This window comes from Pteropus vampyrus, unplaced genomic scaffold (genome assembly GCF_000151845.1).
Source record: "Pteropus vampyrus isolate Shadow unplaced genomic scaffold, Pvam_2.0 Scaffold152, whole genome shotgun sequence".
Classification (NCBI taxonomy): domain Eukaryota; kingdom Metazoa; phylum Chordata; class Mammalia; order Chiroptera; family Pteropodidae; genus Pteropus; species Pteropus vampyrus.
Genome location: NW_011888933.1, coordinates 1644059 through 1670024, shown reverse-complemented (window position 1 = coordinate 1670024; position 25966 = coordinate 1644059). Strand labels below are relative to the sequence as shown.

General features: G+C 33.8%; 2 protein-coding genes across 14 annotated transcripts in view; one reads left to right on the top strand and one right to left on the bottom strand.

Moving 5' to 3' along the window:
• The window catches only part of CREB1 (cAMP responsive element binding protein 1), a 57658-nt gene extending 38204 nt beyond the window's left edge, over positions 1 to 19454 (top strand). For 7 of the 11 annotated variants that reach the window (XM_011369659.2, XM_011369660.2, XM_023536290.1 and 4 more), the window contains 3 exons: positions 611 to 793; positions 2659 to 2809; positions 12819 to 19289. In XM_011369659.2, coding sequence (XP_011367961.1) covers positions 611 to 793; positions 2659 to 2809; positions 12819 to 12963 — 479 coding nt within the window. In that variant the 3' untranslated portion in view covers positions 12964 to 19289. Of the gene's footprint in view, positions 1 to 610; positions 794 to 1800; positions 1864 to 2658; positions 2810 to 12818 lie in introns of those variants that run through there. The other 4 variants (XR_896432.2, XR_896433.2, XM_011369661.2 and 1 more) reach the window with 3 other exon arrangements.
• METTL21A (methyltransferase like 21A) overlaps positions 1 to 25966 on the bottom strand; it is a 54608-nt gene that overhangs the window by 20022 nt on the left and 8620 nt on the right. For 2 of the 3 annotated variants that reach the window (XM_011369654.2, XM_023536295.1), the window contains exon 4: positions 22271 to 25560. The exons of the other annotated variant lie outside the window; for it this stretch is intronic. In XM_011369654.2, the coding sequence (XP_011367956.1) occupies positions 25163 to 25560 (398 nt within the window). In that variant the 3' untranslated portion in view covers positions 22271 to 25162. Of the gene's footprint in view, positions 1 to 22270; positions 25561 to 25966 lie in introns of those variants that run through there. 3 annotated transcript variants of the gene reach the window in all.

The window sequence follows — 25966 nt, the reverse complement described above, 5'->3', positions numbered from 1 at the left end:
TCCATAGGATATCTCGGTTGTTTCATTGAATGGACTTTTGTTATAGTTTATGCATTGCTAGCAAGGTAGAGAAAAAGATGCATTATTCAGCTGCTTTATTAATTATGTATTAAAACAACCATTTATTGGGTGCCTATTACATGCCTATTTCTGTGCTAAGTACATGAAAATAGATAAGAAAAACCATCATTTTCTACTCTCAATAAATTTATTTCCTAGTGGGACAACAAATATTAAACAATTAAAATATTAGGTAGTTAATGCTAGATTAAAGGAAGTATGGATCACAAAGTTGGTACCTCCTCTGAACCAAATAACTTCAAAAGGAATCTAATATTTTCTCACTTATCTATTTTTTAAAAAAATTGTTAACAGACATTATTATAAATTGTAATGTGGTTCATAGAGTGCATTTGTATTATAGAAGTTGGATGTGGGCTTCCTGAGCAGAAAGTACTTGAGAATACCAAATCCTTCTTGATGGTGTTATTTACTGTAATAATTTCTCCTAGCTTATGTCTGGCAAATTATTCTACTTTGAATTTAGTGTGTTGTAAAAGTCTTATATGGTATTAATTAAACTTGTAACAAAAAATCCATTGGGTTTTAGTTGCCATTACCCAGGGAGGAGCAATACAGCTGGCTAACAATGGTACCGATGGGGTACAGGGCCTGCAAACATTAACCATGACCAATGCAGCCGCCACTCAGCCGGGTACTACCATTCTACAGTATGCACAGACCACTGATGGACAGCAGATCTTAGTGCCCAGCAACCAAGTTGTTGTTCAAGGTAAGAGAATTCAGAATTCATACATGTGGTAAATTCTTTGAAAGGTTAAAATGTTATAAACTCAGAAAAAGTAAGTATGATACTGCAGAGTACTGTTAAAATGTAGTTAATTTTTCTTTATGATAGATAATATTTTCCATGAACTCTTCCATTATTCTAATTGGACCAAAATGTCATGGCATAAAAACAACTATTTTCAGTTTTAAAAATATAATGTCTATCTTTAACACCTCTAGCATTTGGGGGTAGGAGAAACAGAGTAGGATAGAGGAAAGACAATGAAATCAGGAGTTAGGAAAGCTAGATTCTAGCTCTAACTATAGATTCGCTATGTGGCCTTGTGTAAGACTCAACCTCTCTCTGGGCCTCATTTTTTTTCATGTGTCAAATGAGAGTTGTACTAAGTCATTAATAATCTTTGGAGGTTCAAAATTCTGTTTCTCTGCTTTTTATTCAAAATAAATTTACATCCTCATTTCTAAGATCATCATTTTTTATTTTAAATGAAAGCATTATATTCTGAAAAATCTTATACCAGTGTGCAGCTCTGCTGGTCTTTGGAGAGAAGTAGTAGTTAAACCCTTGATGAATTATGAAAATGGAATTTTTTTCTTTTATTTTTTAATTTAATGCTTTTTGTTTTTTTCCTATTTATTTCAGGAATATTTATAGATAGGAGTTAACTATTTTTCTTTTAACGCATTTGAATATTTCAAGAATATGATGTATGCCAGCTTGAAAATTTGCATATTAAGGAAATAATAAATGTTTCTAAAAATATTTCATTAATAATATGTTTTGCTTCTGTTAGGTAATGACAGTTGTGCCCCTTCGCTGTCGATAATTTTTAAATAATCCTAAAACATCAACTAGAGAGAGTCATAATTTATTTAAAGGGCCCTAATGTATTTACAGAATATATTCTGTTACTAAACAAATAATATTTGAAGAAGATAATATATTTTGCTTATTAATGGGAGTAAAACACCTTTTCACTTTACATGCAGGTACTCAAAAATTGTAAAGCAGGATGTCAGTGAATTTGAATTCTGAACGTCAGTTTGAAGATGGTAACATGTTTAGTATATAAATCTTTTCCACTCAAACTACACATTTTAATTGATATTTAACAAATAAGGATAATTTTATAAAGTCCTTCAAATTCTTTCAAATAATGTTAGGTTCCTTATTCTTAGAAGGGCATATTATTAAGCTGTTTTTAGAAGCAGTCTGACAAGTAGTGATTATATTTCTTTTCACAAGTAATGGATCATTTAGTTAGAAGAATAAAACTTTAGTCACTATCATTTACATTAAAACAGTGTTTACAAATAATATAATTGGCATCACGTGGTACACTTTTTCATACTTAGAGTTTTGTTTCAATTAAAAATTTATAATAGTTGACCATAATGCTTTATTTTCTCTTCCATTTTGCTATTTTATGAAAAATCATGGTCGTTTTTATGTCGTGGCAAGAGTCTACTTGAAATTTTTTAATATGAATTTACCAATATCAAAGGAAGACATTGAGGACTATACTCTATCTAGGAAGATGATCCAAGCTGTGCCCTACTTACCTTTTAGACTTAAGGTTGGTAAGCATGTTAACAGAATAGAACTGCATTCTAGCAGACGTAGGTTAAGACTTCTTTCACCCAAGTTTCTATACTAATAAATACATTACGTTGGGAATTATTTCTCAGTAATGACTCAGAGAGTGCTGGTTCCTTCAGTATTTTAGTCAGAATCATCTGTTCCATTGTTTTCCCCTTTTAATCCAAAGTGTATATGATTGACACATGTAGTTTTACCAAGTCACAGTGCTTCAGTGTCTTATATCATACTCATCTTTTTTCTTTAAGCTGCCTCTGGAGATGTACAAACATACCAGATCCGCACAGCACCCACTAGCACCATTGCCCCTGGAGTTGTTATGGCATCCTCCCCAGCACTTCCTACACAGCCTGCTGAAGAAGCAGCCCGAAAGAGAGAGGTTCGCCTAATGAAGAACAGGTAGGTACATATATTGCATTTACTTAAATTATTGTAAGTCAGATATGCCTTCAGGTTGTGCCATATGTGTATCTTTTATATCTGCTGACAATAGGATTTTGGTGTTGAGTTTTTTTCTGGTAGAATTGATTGATCTTGCTAAAACATCTTTATTTAATTAGCTGCACTTATAAGATGGCTAATGGGATTATGGATTAATCTTCGATTATAGAGTAGTTTTCTTTCATGCAGTTTCCCCATGGGAGTTTTAATGCACAATTTGCTATATTTTCACTAGGCTCTAACCGGCTAGCTAGGTTATTTAAAAATTATTTCTTTTCATGAGTAGTATATTTCAAGAAGATCAAGAATTTCATGTATGTATATTAAAATTAAATGTTAAGTTAAATTTATTTGTAATATAGTAAATATATGATGGCCAGTACATGTCTTAATGAATATTACCTTTACTCAAAATAATAAGTTTAACATCTAAATAAAGATCCTTTGAAAATAGATTAATTCTAAGAATACCTCGTTATTAACAAAATCTTAAAATAGAGTTAGTCTTCAATAAAAATGCTGCACACAAAAATCTATGAAATGTGGGCTAAAGTAATTATCATAAAGTAAATTTACAGCTATAAATGATCTTGTCATCAAGAAACAGAATAAAATATTTGTATTAACTTATCTTAGTATTTTTATTTAGTTAGTTATGATTTAAATATTTTGTTTAGGATTTTTAATAGAGAAATGACTTAAGGCAAAGTGAAGAAAACGAAAATAAGGTATATAAAGATATAAAAAGTTTTAAATTGGTAAAAAATACTCCTCTGCTATTCACCCCAAGATTCTTCAAACACTATGAATAATGTGAAAGAAACACAGAGATTGAACTTAGAAGATCTGGACTCAAGTCCTGGATGTACTCCTTTTGCTGTGACTTTGGAAGAACACATTAACCTTTTAAACTTCAGTTTTCTAATGTGTAAAATGGGATCCCACAGCCATTCAGGGGGTTGCTCTTGGGGTCAAATAAGATAATTCCTGGGAGAGCACTTTGTTATTGTAGTGCTCTGTTGAAATATTTGTTTATATGCAATTTCATATTCCAGTTCTACCAGCCTCTTTCATTCCTAAAATATTCTTAGCTATTATAGAGTAATAGTAAATTACATCAAAGCTATGAGAAATGGCAGAGCTTTTTCTGGGATGTTAGAAAAAGAGTTGGGTCTACGGCCATGCCACCTTGAACAAGCCCACTCTCGCCTGATTTCGGAAGCTAAGCAGGGTCGGGCCTGGTTAGTATTTGGATGTGAGACCACCTAAGAAGGCCAGATGCGGTAGGCGTAAAAAATTTTAAAAAAGGGATTATAAGATGACAAGGTCCTCACAATCTGTGAGGTCAACCAAGGGTTGTCTCGCCTTTAAAAAAAACTAAAAGAGTTGGAAACGAGCCGAGTGACTTATTTTATTTGTGCTCCATCAATCTATGATTAATCTATACTTAAATTATAATAATAAATAAGCATAGAGGCTGCATTCATATTTAAATGTATTTTAAAATATATATTGAACTCTACATTTAAATCTTTTCCGTTTTAAAATGTTTGTAAGGAAATGTTTAACCCTTTTTTAAAAATCAGAAGCAAATCTGATTAAGAAGTCTCAAGTCTAGGTGGTAAAATTTAAGACAACAGCACTTACTATAGAAATCAGTTCTAAGGAGACACAGCAGAACAGTCAGACAGAAGAGAAATCCTCTTGATTATAAAAAAACAGAAGGACTTCAGGTTATGTCTCTGTAGTTTGGTTTTGTGGAACAGAAACGTTTCTCCTTATACAGAAAAGACTAAGAGAAGGTGTAATTATGAGTGAGAAAGCAGCACTTATAAGCTTCTTGTCTGCTCTGTCGTATAAAAGCCTAGAGAGCTGCCCATTTATAAAAACTCATTATTTTAACTGGCAGACCAAATTTTCTTTGTTCTGTATTCATTTATGACCTCCTCCCTCTCCCCCCACATAAACACACATATACATACACACCAAGTTAGGGCCAGGGCACACATAGCTACAGTTTCTAACAATCTTTGACTGTCTGAAATCTTCAGAGAAGCAATCTAACTACTCTTTAACAAAATACTTTTGTTTGAATTTAGTTTCACTATAAACTTTGCTATAGTTCCCTTTCCACTTTATTCCCAGATTGCTGCTTCTACTTTTTCAACTTCCATGCACTAGAATCTGACTTCTGTGACCACCATACCACTCTTATGTCTATGAAAAGGTACAGATTCCCTTCCACCTGGCAAATCTAGTGCTCTCTTTACTTTACCTTATGAAGTATTTGACACTTTTGACTGCTCATTCCCCTAAACTCTTCTTTGGCTTACTCATCTGGTTTTCTGCCCACTTTTCAAATTTTCTTATGGAACTTTCATCCATGCCCCCATGTATTTCAGGCATCACTTATATGCTCATACCTCCTAATTCCATATAATCTGACCTTTCCCCTGAGATACTATTTAAGGGCCCAGTGTTTGTTCTACCTGCAATAACAGAGAAGCTTATCTCCACTTTACAGAGGAGATACGGTTCAGGGAGAAATTAACTATCTTGTAGAAGGTCACACCTTTTAAGAAATTGGTAGAGCTGAGTCTAGTTCCTTTTATTGGAAAATGATATTCAGAAATGAAAAACTGGGCACTAGATGTGTGCTTTGCTACTGGGGTTTCACACTTCTAGGACAGAGCTAGGAAATACATATGTATACTAGCACATATATGTACATCTGTATTTTTGTATCTGCATATTACCAAAATAAATGGATTCATACTAACATCTCTGACTCATCTGTAACCAGGGTTCATTTTAGTCTTCCCCTCTTTGCTTATTTGTAGCATCTTTCTCTGACAGAAACTTGGCTTCAGCATTAAGTACAATTTGTTTACCTATTTGTTTAACTCTAGTATACATATAAAATAGTTTCAGAATTGCTAACTTGACCCTGTGAGAAACATTTACCAATATTTCTGTACAGTTCATTTTGTTTTTAAAGTACCAGTGAAAAGTTCCCTAGGTTGCTCCTTCTTTCTTCACCCTTTCAGTGAGGTTATATCATACATTTGCAGTATAGTTAGATTTGTCGCCAACTTCATTCAATTCTGGGATTGCATATAAATTAACTTTACTCTTTGATGTATGATGTCATGTATCTACCATCACAGTGCCATAGAGAAGAGTTACATCCCCCTAAAAAGAATCCCTGGTAATACCTCTTGGTAGTTAGCCTCTGCCCTCTCCCATAGCCCCTGGAAGCCACTAAACTATTTTCCATCCTTATATTTTTGCCGTTTCCAGAATCTTGTATAAATGGAATCATGTAGTTTGTAGCCTTTTGGATCTGGCTTCTTTCACTTAGTGAAATGTATGTGAGATTCATTGATAGTGTTGCATGAATCAGTAGTTGGCTTTATCACTGGTATTTCATTGTATGGATGTACTGTGGTTTGTTTATCCAGTCACCTTAAACTTGATCTTAGTTGTTTCCAGTTTTGGAGCATTATAAAGTTGCTATAAACACTTACATATAGGTTTTTATATGAACTTTCAGTTCACTTAAGTAAATATCTAGGAGCAAGCAGTCTGGCTGGGTGGAATAGTAAGTGTATATTTAACTTTATAAGAAACTGCCAAACTCTTTTCAAAGTGGCTGTACCATTTTTGCATTCCCATCAGCAGTGTATGAGAGTTCCAGTTGCTCTGTATCAAATTGTTTTATATTTAGGTCTATGATCCCTTTTAGTTTTTGTATAAAGTATGAGGTGTGTCAAGGTTTTTTTGTTTTGTATATGGACATCCATATACCCAATACCATTTATTAAAAAGACTATCCTTTCTCTGTTGCGCTTTTGTCAAAAATTGACCATATTTGTGTGTTTTGTTTCTGGACTGTCTAGCTTGTTTCATTGGTCTGTGTGTCTGTCCTTTTGCCAATACCATGCTGTCTTGATTACTGTTAGTAAGTTTTGAATTTGATAATGCGAGTCCTACAACTTTGTTCTTTTACAGAATTTAGCTATTGTCTGGTTCCTTTGCATTTTCATAAAAATTTTAGAATCATTTTGTTGATGTCCATGAGAAAGTTTGCTGAGATTTTGATTAGGATTGTATTGACTTTATAGTTCAAATTGAGAATGACATAATACTGATTCTTGCATTCTGTGAACACAATATACTCTCCATTTTTCAGCACACAGATCCTGCCTTATTTGTTAGATTTATACCTAAATACAGGGTTTTGGTTTGGGTTTTCTTAGGGGATAGGGAACTGTTTTAAATGGCATATGCTTTTTAAATTTAAATATTCATTTGTTCATTGTTGGTATATAGAAATAAAATTGACTTTTGTATTAATCTTTTGTCATGTAACTATTCTAAATTTACTCAATTAGTTTTAGGAGCTTTGTTGTAGGTTCTTTGGGATTTTCTACATAATTATGTGGTCTGCAAATATGGACGGTTTTATTTCTTCCTTTCTAATTCATGTGCCTTTTCTTTTTCTTGCCTTATTGCAGACTTTAGAACTTCCGAGAGGAAATTTAATTAAGCGTGGTAAGAGAGGAAGGACATCCTTGCCCTGTTCCCCATCTTAGGAAGTACATTAGCTTTCTGTTGCTGCTTCTCACAAATTACCATAAGCTCAGTGACTTAGACAGCATAAATTAATTGTCTTACAATTCTTCAGGATCAAAGGCCACCATGGGTCTTGCTGGGCTAACATCAAGGTGTCAGCAGGACTATGTTCCTTTCTGGAGATTCCAGTGTAGAATATGTCTCCTTGCCCTTTCCTGCTTTTGGTGGCTACCTAGCATTCCTTGGCTCATGGCTCTGTTTCTCCATCTTCAAAGTCAGCAATGTTGAATCTTTGTATCTTCCTTTCATAATCATACCTCCTGCCTCCCTTTTCTACTTTTAAGGACTCTTCTGATTACATTGGGCCCACCCAGAAAATCCAGGGTATTTTTCCTATTTTAAGGTCAGCTGATTAACAACCTTAATTCCCCCCTTTATCATGTCAAGTAACATATTGACAGGTTACAGAGATTAATAGTCATCTATGGGAGACCATAAATAAGATGATAGCTGTAGGTTCCTTGTAAATGTTCTTCATAATGTTAAGAAGCTCTCTTCTATTACTAGTTTACATTATGTGAAAGAACTTTTTTCTAAAAATATGTCTATCAAGTTAATTTCAGAATTTATAGGCCATCTCTTTGCATGTATGCTTGAAATCATAAAATCCTGTTTCTGTACTGAGAGAGAAATCAGAGGTCAATTTAATCCTCACATCATGTCCTCAGACTAGTCCACTAGGAGAGTCCTTTCATTTTCTTCTGTTCTTAAAAATATTTAGATGGAAATTATGAGGTTTTAAGAGGCATTCTCCAAACCAAGGAGTTCTTTAAATTTTTTTGTTTAAAGTTTATTTGAATTTTGTATTCTCCAAAATACAGTAATGCTTATTTTTATATGAAAATGCTTGCCACCCCTCTATCCCATCAATTAAAATTGCTGGTTTTGCATACTCCTCAATACAAAGCTAATGGTCTTGGTGTGGAACATGTTGATTAGTCCTTTTTTTAAAAAAGAAAAAAAGAGAGAGAGAGATAAGGAAACAGTCCTTTAATGGAAAGGGACCCCGCTGGAAGCTACACAACTAGTTAGTGTCAAAGTCAGGATCTGAACCCAGGTTCCCTGATCATCAATTTAGAATTCTTCCTAGTCTATCATATTGTATTAAATTTGCATCCAAATTTGCTTATTTTAAACTGTGCCAACCTTGAGCATCATTTTGCAAGACAGTGTTACTTTAAATTTATTTGGTGGTCCCCACCTCACAAAAAAAAAGTATTATATAGTCAAATTTGGTTTGAGACATGCTATATAGAATTCCTATTGGAGATTAGTGTATTTTATTGAAAGAATCAAAGAGGTCTTGCATTAAAGAAAAGAGTTAATTTTCTTAGCCCAGTGTTTCATTCTTTTTTCTTTTGAGAAACATTTTAATCTTTCACAACACTATAGTATACAGTCAGTCCTCTGTATCTGTGGATTCCACATCAGTGGATTCCGCCAATGTCAGATCTAAAATGTTATATTGTTACATATAGTACTGTTGTTAGGCCTACAATGGTTGCATCTGTACTGAACTTGTACAGATTTTTTTTCCTTGTCATTTTCCTAAACAATACAGTGTAATGACTATTTCCATATAATTTGCATTATATTAAGTATTATAAGTAATAGAGTTGATTTAAAGTGTATAGGAAGATGTATTTAGGTTATATGCAAATACATCATTTTATATAAGAGACTTGAGTATCCATAGATTTTGAGTATTCATTTATTTAGGTTATATGCAAATACATCATTTTATATAAGGGACTTGAGTATCCATAGTACCCTCAGGGGTGCTGGAACCGTTCCCCCACAGATGCTGAGGGACAACTATACTGATTTTGGTGGAACAAGTTGGGAGGTACCAACCTATAGGATCCCATTAGCTTAACTTTGTAAACTAGCATGTAGATAATAGCATTCATATGGGCACTTGTAGACTGTAAATTCTCAGCTGATGGAGAGGAGAGATGAAGAGAAACAAGAGTAGTCAGTCAACCCTGGCTGAAATTAGATTCATCCTACCTGCTCTCTATATTATTGGAATTCACCACATATTGAACATTCAAATTGACCTCTGAGTCATTCCCACTTCGTCCTTTAGATCGCTCTTGGCCTCATAGCGCTTCCTGGCTTGTCTTCACTATTCAGTAGAATGTTGTGCCATTTTTAACCCATTCCAAAGAAGTTTTTCTTCAGTGATGCCGTGGATCATACATTGCCCATATTTACCATGGACAGTTCAACATAGGGTGCAGTTTTCTATTCCAAAAATCAGCTTACATTATAAAAAAATGCTCCTTTTCTCTGAACTGATAGACTATATGGGGATGAAGATATTAATGGAATTATAATAGACTACCATTTGAGTCATCTACAAATAATAACAGCTAAGACATATGTAGCATTTTCAAAATGCCAGCCACTGTATCATGTGTTTTTCATATATCAATTCCTTTAATCCTCATAATACTTTTGAGGTAGATAATCTCAGTTTTTAGTCAGAAAACTAAGGTTAAATAATATGCCTATAGTCACATAATTGCTAAGGGATAGAACCACGTAAACCTAAGAATCTGAAGATACTACTCTTAACTGTTGAAGACTTAGATGCTTTTTACCTTCAACTCTCATGTTCATTCAGCAAGAAGTACTTGCCTTGTGCCTCTCTCCCTATGCTAGTGAATGAAGATATTAAGGAATAAGATGTGGCCTTTGTCCACATAGAGCTAAAAAAAAAAAAAAAAAAGTTTATTAGTTTAGACTTGCTTGCTAAGTAATATTTTTATTACTTTTAACCTATTAGATTTTTTAATTTTTAATTATGGTAAAAAAAAAAGTTTACCATCTTAAGCATTTTTTTAAGTATATAGTTCAGTCATATATTTACATCGTACAACAGATCTCCAGAACTTTTTCATCTTGCAAAAATTAATCTCCATAATAAACAACTTCCCTCATTTCCACCTCCCTCCACTCCTAGGCAGTCAGCACCTTCTTTCTGTTTTTGTAAGTTTGACTATTTTAGATACTTCATATAAATGGAATCATCCAGTATTTCTTTTTGTAACTGCTTATTTTACTTAGCATAATGTCCTGAAGGTTCCTCCATGTTGTAGATTGTTACAGGATTTCCTTTTTAAGGCTGAATAATATTCCATTTATACATATACCACTTTTTAAAATTTATTCATCTGTCAATGGATATTCAGATTGCTTTCCACCTACTCCTTGGCTATTGTAAATAATGCTGTTATGAACACGGATGTGCAAATATCCCTTTGATATCCTGCTCTAAATTCTTTGGGATATAGTCCTGAAAGTGAGATTGCTGGGTTAGATGGTAACTCTATTTTTAATTTTTTGAGGAATTGCCATACTATTTTTTATAGTGGCTGCCCCATTTTACATTCTTAACCAACAGTGCAACTGTTCGGGATTTTTTTTTCTTTTTTTAATTTAATATTATTATTAGTTTAAAATATATAGTACATGTGTTAGACATTTATATAGTTTATAGAATGATTGCTCTTTCTCTCCTTTGGCTCTCCACCTAGCCATTACATTAATGCTAACTGCATTCCCTATGTCATGCTCCCCATCCCCATGACCATTTATCAATTACTAATTTGTACTTCTTTACCCCTTTACCCCATTCTCCAACCTTCCCCCCGCAGCCTGCCTTCCCTCTGGCCATCACCAGATTGTCCTTTATATTTACGAGTCTGTTTTGATTAGTTTATTTTTTTCCTTAGATTCCACATATAAGTGAAATCATATGGTATTTATCTTTCTCTGTCTGACTTATTTCACTCAGCATAATAACCTCTAGGTCCATCCATGTCTTTGCAGATGTTAAGATTTCACTTTTTTAATGTTTGAGTAATATTCTATTGTATATATGAACCATAATTTCTTTATTCAGTCGTCTGTTGATGGGCATTTAGGTTGCTTCCATATTTTGGCTATTATAAATTATGCTGCCATGAATATAGGGGTGCATAGATCTTAACAAATTATTGTTTTGGTTTTCTTTGGATAAATACCCAGAAGTGCAATTGCTGGATCAAAAGATATATTCAGTTTTAATTTTTTGAGAAACCTCCAGACTGTTTTCCATAGTGGCTGTACCAATTTGCAATCCCATTAACAGTGTATGAGGGTTCCCTTTTCTCTACATCTTCGCCAACACTTTTTGTTCTTGGATTTATTGGTAACCATTCTGACAGATGTGAGGTGATATCTCATCGTGGTTTTAATTTACATGTCTAATGATTAGTGACCATCTTGAGCACCTTATCATATGGCTATTGGCCATCTGTATTTCCTCTTTGGAGAAATATCTGTTTAGGTCTTCTGCCCATTTTTTAATTGGTAGGATTTTTTTTATAATAGTCATCCTAATGGCTATGAGGAGATTCCTTATTGTAGTGTTGATTTGCGTTTCTCTTAATGATTAGATTGATATTGAGCATCTTTGTATATGCTTGTTGGCCATTTGTATATCTTTGGAGAAATGTTTATTCAAGTCCTTTGCTTATTTTTTACTCAGGTTATTTTCTTGCTGAGTTTTAGGGAGATCTTTGTATATTCTAGATATTAACTCCTTATCAGGTATATGATTTGCAAATATTTTCTTCCATTCCCATAGCTTGCTCTTTCACTCTGTTGATTGTGTCCTTTGATGCATAGAAGTTTTTAAGTTTGATGTAGCCCCATTTGCTTATTTCTGCTTTTGTTGCCTGTGCTTTTGATTGCATAGCCAAGAAATCACTGCCAAATCCAATGTCTTGAAGCTTTTCCCCTATGTTTCTATGTTTTCTTCTAGAAATTGTGTAGCTTTAGGTCTTTAATCCATTTTTAATTAACTTTAGTATATGATGTAAGGGTCCAACTTTATTCTTTTGCAGTTTTCTCAACATTTATTGAAGAGACTTGTCTTAATTTTTTTTTTAAGCCTTGAAAAATGGGTTTGTAAGATCTTTCTATTTAAAAGATGTTTTTCACACTAAAATTTACCTTAATATTTTCTTAGTTACTGATATTGATAGAACTTCAAGTTTTATAGGTGTGATGCAGAACATTTTAATAAACAGTGTTGTAATTTTTAAGTGATTGTTCAACCCTTTTAGTTGTATTGGTTTTTTTTATTTACTCAAACTTGTGTGGTATATTAAAATTAAAATTTGACATAAGGCAATTTCCAAGTCATTCTGTATTTTTTTAATGCCAAATCTATATTAAAATGTTGCTTTGAGGTAAATTTCTAAAAATTAAATGTATTCCAACCCCAAATAAATGATAAAGAAATGTTATGTGATTTTTTTCTGTCCTTTTTTGCTTATAGGGAAGCAGCACGAGAGTGCCGTAGAAAGAAGAAAGAATATGTGAAATGTTTAGAAAACAGAGTGGCAGTGCTGGAAAACCAAAACAAGACACTGATTGAGGAGCTAAAAGCACTTAAGGACCTTTACTGCCACAAATCAGATTAATTTGGGATTTATATTTCACCTATTATGGTGGAAAAAGGACTGGCTTGGCCACCAGAAAGACGAAATAAACATTTTATTTTCTAAACATTTCTTTTTTTCTATGCGCAAAACTGCCTGAAAGCAACTACAGAATTTCATTTGTGCTTTTGCATTAAACTGTGAATGTTCCAACACCTGCCTCCACTTCTCCCCTCAAGAAATTTTCAGCGCCAGGAATCATGAAGAGACTTCTGCATTTTATCCCCACCCTCTTCAAGAAGTAATCATTTGTTTACTTGTAAATTGATGGGGAAAATGAGGAAAAGAAAATCTTTTTTAAATGATTTCAAGGTTTGTGCTGAGCGCCTTGATTGCCTTAGGGACAGAATTACCCCAGCTTCTTGAGCTGAAGTAATGTGTGGGCCGCATGCATAAAGTAAGTAAGGTGCACTGAAGAAGTGTGATTGCCAAATTGACATGTTTTCACATTTTCATTGTGAATTATGTAAAATTGTTAAAAGACATACCCTCTAAAAAAGAATTTTTATGGTGTTGAAGAAATTAAGAATGAATTCAGAGTGCTTTTTATGTATTCTCTTCAATACTGAAAACTTGTCCTTGGTCTTAAAAATACTCTGTATTAACTACAGCTCTTCCATAGGGCAGTTGTTGCTTCTTAATTCAGTTATATATGTGTTCTACATTTTGAATACATTAAAAGAAGTAACCAACTGAATGAAAAAAAAGCATGGTATTTTAATTTTAAATTAAATTGAAGTAAATACAAGCACAAAGCTTGTTTTTAGTTAGTACTAAATTCTTAGTAAAAAGATGCCCTTTACTCAGATCAACCCTTTGAGTTATATAACAAGGTTTTTAAATAAATGTTTTTATCATCGCCTTCAAAAATATTTATATCGTCACTCATTTACTTAAAAAGATATGTCTAATTAAACTGTTCCCATTTGCACTTACATTATACCAACAGGAAAGCCTTTGAGATGTTAAAGTGAAACAAAGTGACCTATTTGTTTATAAAATGTTGTGTTGTAGAATTATTTTAAATCTTTTCCACATTAACATACTTTAACAGAGTACCTCTAGTGAATTTTGTAATGAAAGAAGTTGTAAGGATATAGTTCTGAAAAGTATAGTATTAGACATAACAAGGAAAGTAATTTTCTTCAGACATATTTGAATGACTGCTGTACTACAATATTTGGATTATCATTCTTGCAAAACATTTGTTTTGTTCTAAAAAGGATAGTTATGCTTTCCAATATGCTATATAGCTTTTGTCATTCTATAAAGGAGCTACCTTTTTTAACTTCTGGCTATAACAGTCTGTTTGTATGTATCATACACTGTTTCCAGTACTGCTTTTAATTATTAATTATTCATTTTATTCACTAAGCCTGATAAATCTAAAAGTTACCCTTTAAAAGAAAAGTAAGACTAAAGTGGATTTTAAAAATTGAAACGGACATAATGTTAGATATAATTTCTCATTTGAGAAGGTTATTTCCTTTAGAAGTGAATCTAGAAAATTAACATTTTTTTATATTTAGTCATGGGTTATTTTTTAAAGTTTACTTTGTTAATGTGTTAAAATATACAGATGGGTCTTTATTATTGGGTACATTTTGAAAGTAAGATTTTTAATTAATATTTGTAAATGGTATATTTTTGTTTGTAACAAACCATTGTCTTTTTTCAAGGATGAACAGAGTTTATGAAGGAGCATCATTCTAAGAATTGAGTGATGTAGTGTATTTGGACAATTCACCAGATTCTCAAGAAGGCTTTCAAACGACTGTAAAGTTTGATGTTTATCCTGCTGAGCTAATGGGGAAGGTTATAGCATAAAAATTATTTGTATACCAACCATATGTCATTTTCCAAAACTGGTTTAACAGAAACCAAGCAAAATCACAAATATGTTCACCAAGCAGAATTCTTTATTTATGAGTCAAAATGTCAAAGTGAACATTTTGAATGTCGTATGTTTTATAAATGAAAATTGTCTAATATTTAGCAACATAAACATTTTTCAAAAGTTGGGGCTTTCTATTTAATTAAAAGTTGGTGGTCCTCTGAGTCCCTGATAAATCAAGGCAGCCACTTCCATATTAGCTGGTTGGGTTTATAAATTTTAAAGACTGGGTCCTTTGTACCTTGAGGATATCTGCACTGATTTGAATCAGTTACTTAATGGTGAGATAAATATATTGTTACTAAATCTGTTTTAGACCCTTGGAGAGACTTGAAGATTTCGGTTTATACAGATAGAAATTAAGCATTTTTGTTCAGACTTTTTTTTTTTTTTTTTACAAGAATTGGGGGAAAGGTGTTTTTAAGCATGCAACTTTGAGAATTTTTATTAAGAAAACAACATAATTTTAAAAATCTTGTAGCCAAGAACATATGTGGCCACATTACCAGTAATGTTTTTTTCTCTTGGTATTGGCCAAAAGGGAATGAAAATGTCATCATAGGAATCTGTATATATGCTACTGATTTGCCTAGAAAATAGTTTGGTATCACTTTGCAAATATAGGGCCATGTGGCACTTTTATCTATAGGACAGATTAACTAATAAAAATGAAGTGGGAGGGGTTTATTTTTGATATATTACTCTTATGAGTTTTCAAGCTTTGATAGTGTTTAACTGAAAAATGGTTTAGAAAGGGCTAGATCCAATGTGCTCACATTATTAAAAAATTGGTATCAGATATAGTTCTAAGTTCATTCTTTATCAAACTCAAGTACCATATTGGCAACCATAATACTGTCATAGGTGCTCTGTTCATTTAGATATTCTTGGGGACGGGGTGGCATTTGTATAATATACGTGTACATATATATATATATACATACAGTATATAATCTGAAGCTCTGAGAGCTCTTAAGTCAGGAATGCTGAGTATTATAGTATATTGAGGTCAGATGAAAATATACATTTATGTGTGTTCTATTGCATCTCTTTTGGTAGTTCCTTGGACTGCATTACTCCAGCACTCATGATTAATTTTTGTCTTCTAATTTTCTTCCAAGTATTTTGCTTTTTTTACTTAGTTTACTTTGGCTTTATACTTTTAAGTATGTTACTAGTCACTTGAAAACTCCCCTCCAACCCCCAAAGTGTTTAGTTTTTATGCTTTGTCTCTGGCAGCTATAACAGTGGTAAGAACATTGTAAAGATAGCTTGTAAAAGGTACCACTGATTTTTCAAAAATCATCCTTGGGGAGGAATTTGGTGTTTTCATTTGAGCAGGGATTTTGTCAGAAAATGTGTTTTCATGGTAGGTCAGCAGCAGTGCTAGTATCTGAAAGCACAATACCAGCCAGGCAGGCTGTCTGATCAGAAGTCATCTGGCTAAAGGTTATCTCTGTCTCTCAGGCCTAATCCCTACTATCATTTTGACCATTCGGGGTAACGTGGAATCATACAAAGGCTTAGGAAGAAACAGCAAGTTTGTTTAAACCAGGAAGCTTTTACTTACTTGAAGTGACTTCAATCTAGATTTCTTCTTTTCATTTTTAATATGTTTTAAATTCTGTGATTGGCTTCAGTCAGCATAAATTGGTCTCTTTATTTTGAAAATCAAAAAGATTGCTTCATTTTGCAGGATTAAATAAAGCTTGTATGTTAAAGTTAAGATTTTGAATTGAAGTGGGTTTTAGAAAGTGGTTATACACCTTTTCAGTTATTTTCAAGAGGCTTTATTTTGTTGCCTTTGTAGCCCTGAAAACTGTTGGTATATTGTTTCCCATTGACTTAATACAAAAGTTGTATATTTATTTGGATTATATTTACATTATATTCTTTGTAAATGTTTGGTTTAACTTGCACTTTTAAAAATGACCCAGTTTGGGTATTAGCAACTTGAGAAATTCCCTCACCAATTAATTGTCAACTGACTTTTTATGTCTTTCTCCTTTCTTCAAATCATGGGACTTTTTTTAATGAAAACTTTTCATTGATTAAAATATTTTAACACCTAAAGGCTAGCCTTATAAATAGTTATAAAAGAAAAAAAATCAGGTAATTAGATCTAACTAGCCTAGTTAATGAGTCTGAACCCTTATTCTTTCTCATCATAGATAGGAAGAAAATCAACTCAAGCAAATAAATATTTATTTCTAATTTTAAATGAGACTGTATCCTCACCCCAACATTAATACTGGCTATAGGATGCCAAGATATTCATGAATTTGTCCAGAGTGGTAAAAGATTTTTCAAGGTAATTAATTATTGTCATCATGGAGACCACATGTAATCATTTTGACTAAATTTATTTCACTAAAATTGGCTTTGTTAACATCAAAGAAATGCTGCCTAAATCTGACTGATTTCAGATGAGGAGGGAGAAAGTGAAGTGTGCTCAGTAACTAGCCTGTAGGTGAAGAGTTGTGGGATAAATTTGCTCACTCAGTTGTACAAAGCACAACTAGAACTTTTTGTTGGGTGGCTTACATACATCTTGAATACATTTAATGTTGATATGTTGGCTTTTTTAAGTTGACTGCACAGTCACTGTATGTACTAGGAACTGGTTTCCTTGACTTTATAGAATCAATGGCTAGGAAAGGCACTAATCCCTGAGGGGTTGAACATATCACGAAGCAGAGTCAGTATGGAAGAATTTCAAATAAACAGGGTGCTGAAGTTCCATCTGTCTCATATGCTTATGATAAGTTCTTAATGATTAGTGAATGTAGCTTAAGCCTTTGTATGTGTCCTCAGGGGGCAGACATACTTTAAGAGGGACCAGGTAATGTTTGAATGGAGGGATTATATTTCAGGTGTTTTAGCTTGAAATTTATTTTTTAAAAAAATAAAAATAGAAAAAAAAATAGAACAAAGCCTGTGAAGCAAAATTGATAATATAAACAGGCAAAGTTGTTTAGCACAGAGAGGAAATATTGACCTGTTTGCATTCTGGTACTGTGGGTGCAGGTCCTAGCATGATATAACATGATACATTTTTAATTCTCACCAGCAAGGAAAAGGAAAATGAACAATCTGTAGGAAATGTCTTTGAAAAAGGTCAAACAGTAGGAAATTCAAAGTTTACCTACTTTATATAGGTATCAGTAGTTGCCTACAGAAGTGAAGCATTTCCAAGCTTCTGTCTGAGGAGCATCTCAGAGATGTGAAAGTAAATCTGAGATAGTTGAAAAATTGGTGGGGAAGGAAGAAAATCCCTGCAGATAATGATCTTATGTTAGTCAGCCAAGTGAGATGATCTATCATTGTGTTGGGAAGGTTTTATTTTCTTATGTTTTTAAAATTGAATTGGTAAATGCTTTATAGACGTATTTTTATCCTGGTGTCACTCCAATTTGTGTATGTAATAAAATTATTTATATTAAAAGTGGGAAATAATTTGTCAACATTTTTCTGTGAGTATAGATTTATTAGGGGTGGCAAAGAGTGCTAGTTAGCAGCTTTCCATGTAAAGTTGTCCCCTTCTGATTTGTCCACGTCAGTTGTCGTCCCCACCCCAAAAAAGAATTATTTCTAACCTAGATGTAACACTTGAAACTTTTTAGAAACAAAATAATCAGGGAAGTTTCTAGAGAGAAACGTGTTTGCATTTTTGGTTTTCCCTTGAAGACTGGGGTAACAATACCTCCCCCCAAAACTATCAGCACAAAACAGGGTATTGATTTTTAACTCTGATGTTGCTATTGGAGTTGAATACTAAATAACTATGAGGGAAATACATTTCTAATAAAATTCCCTACATTCTAGAAACATCCCTGTTTTAATTTTTTCCTAAATCTTTTTGTGCTTTATCTGTGTAAAGAGAAAAAACGTACTGAGTTATAATGCATTTTATTAACACTATGTACATATTAGCTGCTTTGTGTTCAGAATGGTAGCATTGCTTTGTATATTAAAGTGATCCTTGTGAATTTGTGGAATATTGTCATAAAGTGCTTTTTCTTACTGTAATCTTTGTGGTATCAACTGTCATAATACCCTTTTACACACATTTATGTGCAGTCACATAAACATGCTTTTAAAAACTCTGTAAGTCTCTTTTTTGGGGATGGGATCTCTGTATCTTGTTTTTTTGCTGGTGTTACATTATATTTTCTTGGACTTAGGTTTATTTTGTTAAATGAGTGAAAGTTATGTTAGAATATATCACAAGTTTGTGTTGCACAGCAACAAAAAACTAATTCAAGCAACAACATATCTTCAGTTAATTTTACTGTCTTCCTAATTTTTAGCACAAGATTTCTTTGTGCAGTAAGATTGAACAGTGCCTATTTGAAGATTTGGAGATGTTACTGCCTTACTGAGACAACCATGGGCGACATGACCAGCTGTCTCTGACGTCATAAAATGCATGTTTGCATTGGAAGAATAAGAATAGTTAACTTCTCAGGTCCCCTTATAATTCTTAAGTCCTCTGATTATATCTAAAGGGGTAGGAATGTGGTTAATCTGCTCTTTGTTCAATGCATGAGAATAAAAGATTCCTATATTATTGGTTCAATTTTCTGAAAATAGTTGCATTTATTCTAAAGTACTTCTTTTACATTGTCATGATGTATTCATTAAGCCTGTTATACCTAATATTGTGTTATATGAATTTTATTTTTTTCTACAAAGAGTGACCACATAATTAGACATTTTTGAGAGTGAAAGGGTGATATATAGGGACAACAGGTGTAAACCACATCACCCTACTTGTAAGCCACATTCAAGTGCTTGGATGGACCTCCAATAAAAGTGTCTATCTTCTCTTCATGTATATCTTTGCTTTCACTTGCTCATTTCACAGATATTCTTTGAGGACACGCTTCCAGGCACTAGAAAAGTCCCTGTCCTCAAAAAACTCTTAAGACACACAGACAAGGAAACAGTTCTAACATGTTTATACAGTTTTAGCCCTGAGTTCCATATTCATCATCACTCAGTAACACAGGTCCAAAAGAGAACTTTTCATTTCTCCTCTAAATCTGTTCAACTGGTTTTTTTCCATATTGTAGATGATGCCACTATCTCCTTAACTAAGGCAAAAATTCAGAAATGCACTTAGTGTTATCCTTCCTCTCATTGTGCATGTTAGTTTCTCCACATCTTAAGCACATTGGCCAAACTGGGGCTTGGAATACCAATGGCCTAAGAAGGGAAGAGGAAAGGTAACTTCCTGGAGTTTGAATACTATTTCTGTTTGTTTTGGGTTGGGGGGTGCAAGTCACAAAAGAAAATTGACCATTTTAAAGTGAACAATTCCATGGCATTTAGTGCATTCACAATGTTGTGCTGCCAACCACCTAGTTCCCAAAACATTTCATCACTCCAAAATAAAACCTTGTACTCCAAGAGTTACTTATCATTTCCCCCTCCCTCCAGCCCCTGGCAACCAGCAATCTGATATTTCTGTAGATTTAGCTTCATATGAATAGAATCACAATATGTAACCTTGTAGGATTTATCAATATTTCATTTTTTTTATGGCTGAGTAATACTCCACTTTTGTGTATATATGTAGGTATATGCATGCCACCATTTTGTTTATTCATCTGTTGATAGACAATCAGATCATTTTCACTTTTTGGCTATTGTGAATAGTACTGCTATAAACAAGTACGAGAATTTGAATCCTTGTTTTCAGTTCTTTTGGGTATTACAACTAGGAGTGGATTGCTGAGCCATATGATAATTCTGTTTTAACTTTTTGAGGAACTGCCAAACTTCCTCAGCAGCTGTACCATTCTGCATTCCCACCAGGGATGGATGAGGTTTCCAATTTCTCCACGTGCTGTCCAAGACTTGGTATTTTGCTTTTTTTTTTTTAATTATAGCCTTACTCGTGGGTGTAAAGTATTAAGATTTTAATTTGCAATTTCTAATGACTAATGTTTAGCATCTTATCGTGTTTGTTGGCCATTTGTATATCTTCTTCAGAGAATTGTTCAAGTCCTTTGCTCAATTCTTGGTTTTTGTTTTATGAGTTCCTCATATATTCTGAATATTAGACCTTTATCAAATATTATTTGCAAATATTTTCTCCCATTCTATTAGGTTTTCGCTTTTGTGATAATGTCCTCATTCTTATTATTTTTTAACTTAGTTTTTTTTTAAGTAATGTGTACATTTGGAAAAAACTACAAATGGGCGAGAATTAAAAGTAGTTTGTTTTATATCCTTTTAGTGACAATCTGCATATACACGCAAATGTAATGTATATCCTCTCCCTTTTTTACATAAATGGTGCTTTTTCACTGAATGTGTCTTGGCAGTGGTTCAATTTCAGTGTATGTGCATCTGCCTCTTAACAGGTTTGTAGCATGCCACTGTATAAATATGTTTGTTTAACCAGTACCCTCTTTTATGGACATTTAGATTGAAACTTTTGACTGTTATCAAATACACACAAGTTACTATAGATATATAATAAGCTAGTATACATACCGAGGATAGATACTGGGAAGTGGAGATTAAGTATGGCTTATTTCATATTTGGAGGTTGTTTCCTAAGCATTATTGAGAATCTTCTTAATTAAAAATGTCAGTATTTTTTGTCACACTTCACAGTCTATTTTGCTTTTTAGCAAGAAAATTAGAAGTAGCAGAACCAGTTTCAACACGAGGTTATGAAGTAGATAGGCTGCCTCTTCTCATCTTTGCAATACTGTTTTCTCTTCTAATCAATTGTTCTCAGCAAGGAAACTTAATTTTTCAGTATGCCATCTTTTCTGGTGTTAAATTTTAACCCTTCACTGGTTGTACAAAGGAAGGCATAAGATAAGATTTAAGAGCAGAAGGAAACTTCTGAGCTAATGAATCCTCAATTTTAAAAAGGACTCTGCCCTGACTTCATGCGATTGCTGTCAGTGCTGAGAACTCGTCTCCCGTTTCCCAGAACAGGACTCACTACTCACTGCGATGCTTCTCCTCATTCTTGTTAAAAAACTTGAAAAGGCTATTTCTGTCTTGGTAGAGGTCCTGGGGAGCTGTAGAATTTTGACCGTTTCTCTGACACTCAAATAAATCACATGTCTGTTTCACAAACTATTATGTCAGGCCCTATATCTAGGACCTCTTTACCAATACTGGTACATTAAAAGGTGATTTTTAAAAGTATTTGAAATTTTTAATTTTGTTATTTTAAAAATTAACAGGAAATGTTTCTATCTTTCAACTTCCATAAACTGAAAGCATACATATTAAATGGAACTGATGTTGGAGGTAAATCTTTTAAGTTCATGATAACTTTGTTACTGAGAGTATGCTTTATATTTTGATATCCCTGATACCTTATCCTTTACATTGGGCAAGGAGAAATAAAGCACAGAAATTAGGTGTTTTAATAAGTGATTTAATAAAATAACTTATCTGTAAAGGAAGGGTTTTCATGAGTAAATGTTTATTGAACTCCCTTTATGAAAAGGGCTCCGTGTTAACACTTGAAATATAAAATATAAGGTACAGTCCTTGTCCCTTAGGAGCATAAATTGTATTTGGTAAGATAAAACATCCCAGACAATGTTGTTAATTCTGCCCTGAAAGTTTTCAATCTAGGGTTCAGTCCATTTAGATAAAGTATTTTGATCTACTGGAATTCTTATCCTTTTGTATGAAAGAAAAAATGTTCTCCTAGAAACTACCTGAAGGTGGTACGAGGGCTTCAGATAATTCTTTCATGAACTAAAGATACCCTTAAGAGGTAAGTTACTTAGAAAACAGCATATTTTACAGCAGTAGTTCTCAGAACCTGATATCACACATATATTTTAACATAGCACCTTGGCAACAGTATTTGATTTTAATTGGAGAAAAAGTTACTGCTACCCACTGGATAACTTAACTGTATAAAAGTTCAAATAAGTAGCAATGTGAGAACTGAGGCTTAGTACGTTAGGGTTAGACTAGGTTTCTAATCCTAGATTGCTAAAATGAGCACACTTAAAATGCACGTCTATGGGATAAATTAATACTTTTAACATAAGTGAAAAATGTCGCAACGTTGTTGACTTGACATTTATAGTGAACACAGGCATGCTCTCCAGATATATTCTCTCCCCAGCTCCCACCCCACCCTCATCCTCCCACCTCTGAAGCACTCATTTCCTGGGATTCTGGGAATGGTGGCTAGTGGCTGATGGCTGAGTCCCTCTGCAGGTATAGTCTTCGCCCCAAGGTTATGTCCCTTGGATCCAATGACTAACCTAACAAGGGATATAAAGTCCCACCCCCTTGCCTTAATATGGCCCAACTGCAGGGCCATCCCAGCTGAATTCACTGAGGACTTCCTGACTGAATTCCAGCCCAACTTCCCCCCCTTTCCCAGACCTGCTAATTTTACTCCAGAGATGATCTTGAAAGCAGTCCCATTTAAACTTTCTGCACCCTAACCTCCATCTCCGCTTCCCCAGGGAACCTGACCTGCAACAACGTTTTTTACCCAAAGCCTAAAAAAAACACTTGATTTTCACTTAGACAACCAAACTATTTCCGCTAAATTTTTATTGCCTTTATTTTCTTCTATTAGGACAAGAAAAAAATATCTTCAACCTCTTCTGGCGGCAGTATTCTTAGTTAATGTTTTATGAAAATGTAAAACAGCCAAATTTACTTTACTTGGTAGAGCATCTAGGCATCTTGAAGCTCTCCACCCCCACCCCACCTCACCTGACCTCAAACCGTTTAATGCCCATCTCCAACGTTAGGTATTTTAACGTAAAAGAGCTGAACTCCATTAATATATTCATTTCTAATAACACACCTAAATGGGATTTGCCTTTCATTACAGTGTCAATGATGATATCACAGGGCTTTTATTTTACTTGTTTTAAAAGACTGTCCATGTTCAACGGCATAATACTGACATTTTATGGATTTCGTAAGCTATGGATATTTCTATTTCATGTGAATTTATCAGAAAACGCTCAGAACTTTTAATTTACCTTGACTAAAGTAAATCTATGTAAAATATGTGTAGAAAATAATGCAGTGGATATTTTCACACCTAAGATATTCATTAGAAGGCTAAAAGGGAAGGGGAGGTCTTGTTTCTAATATTTTACAAAGGAAATCTATCTCTAGTATCAAATACCATACTGAGATTATAATATTCTTGTGGTCTAAATTTGTTTAAGCTGTTGAAGCTTTTTTATTGTGGGAAAAGAAAAAAGGTGTGGGGAGGGGCTGTTGGTGTGTGTGACTTCATTCATAAAGTCTATCAAAAATAATCATGAAACAATGTAACCACTATTTAACCCAAAGGCCAATAACCTCTAAATGGAATGTATCTTTTTCATTCAACAAATACTTAGTTACGATATACTAGATACTGGGGAGGCGAAAATGAAAGAGGCAGAAGCATTCCTGGCCCTCAGGAAGCTTACAGTCTTTTAGGGAATTCAAACACTGAATAAGCAGTTATAAGTACAATATGGAAGAAGCTTATGCTTGGGGAGCTAACCTCTCATGAAGTGAAAGCCTAAGAAATACAAAAATAACACTTGAGAAAAGGGAAAGCTGAAGGGGAAAACCACAGCTTTTAATTTGAAAGATAACCTATATTCATAGCAAATGGAGATCTAAGATTTTAGATGCTTTCGAAAAGTAACTAAAACTTTATTTTTACTTATTCCTTTGTTTATATACCTAAATCTGAAATTAAGCCCAAAAACACGATACCTTAAAAAACTCACATCCTAATCTCAAACAAAAGCATTCAAGAACTAAATGGGTAGACAAAAGATTTCAAGAGCATTAACAGCTCAGGGATGTACATTAAACCTCATTTCATATTTAAAAAATCAGAAAAAATGAGCTAAAAATATATCTTAGAATGTGTTTAAAATAACTTGCATGACTTAGCCTCTCACCAAAGAAAACAAGCTCACTGCTTTGAATATACCCTTATACCAACCAGTCCTTCATCATATCATCAGTGAAAACTGATTTTCAAGAGCGAGCGAGCGGTATAGGATACAGAAACAACATAAACAAAAAGCTCACGCTTCTCTTTAATCTTAATTGAGTTTGAGAAAGAGTAAAATATGACTAAAAAATCATGACAATGGGACAAAGTGCTGCTTCGTTTTAAATCTACAGATGTGCTTTGTCCCTTGAACCCCCTGGTTAAACTTTTTATACCGAAAGCCATTTCATTAAGTATGGTTAGATTCTCAGTTTAAGGCCTTAATTGACACACGTAATGACAACATTCTTACTAATTACAGCCAACTATAAGCCCTCCCTCTGGTTTCTCTTCTGTGCTTTGAAAATATGTACATCTTTTTCAGGATCATAGTGAACCTTACTCACAGTAAATTGCCTCTCCAGCATCGCTAAGAAGTTGTTATCCCGTTCATAGCGAATTCGGCAAGCTAAAAGAATCACAGACTGGTTGCTAGAGAGATGTTCCAAAGTTTGAAGAAGATCTGTGAACGTTTCTTCTAAGTATATGATATCAGCTCCAAGTATCAGGTCAAATTCTCCAGGTGAAAAACTCTCCATATTTTGTCCCCAAGTCAGCTCCTTAACAACAGCTTTGGATTGGATATGAAGAGGTAAGTTGGCTTGAACATTTGATTTAAGAAATTCTAAAGCTACCTTTCGATCCGTGATAGTCACATGAGCACCTAGAATGTGGGACAGAGAGAAAGTGATGTGCACATCAGTACAACTAACAGGTAGCAGGGTCAAGTTAAATGGCAGGGTTGCGTGTCTCTAACTATTCCACCTGATCGGCAGAAGATGATGCCCTTCATGGACGGTCGCAATAGATTAGAACAATGACCAGCAGCTCTTTTTTGCATGGCCTACTGGTAAGAGTGAATCTCTGACGTGCCTCTGTGACACACCTGCCATTTGCTGAAGTTGTAGCTGTGAAATGCAAGGTCTCCAAATGACAATAAGCTGAGGCTCCGAATGCTGCAGGCAGAGCTGGCCTACTCTCCACGGATGTCTACCACTGTATTTCATTCATTCACAATCCTCAAGTCAGTAGGTTTCAGAGTAAAATGGAATCCAAGAATGAAAAATCTG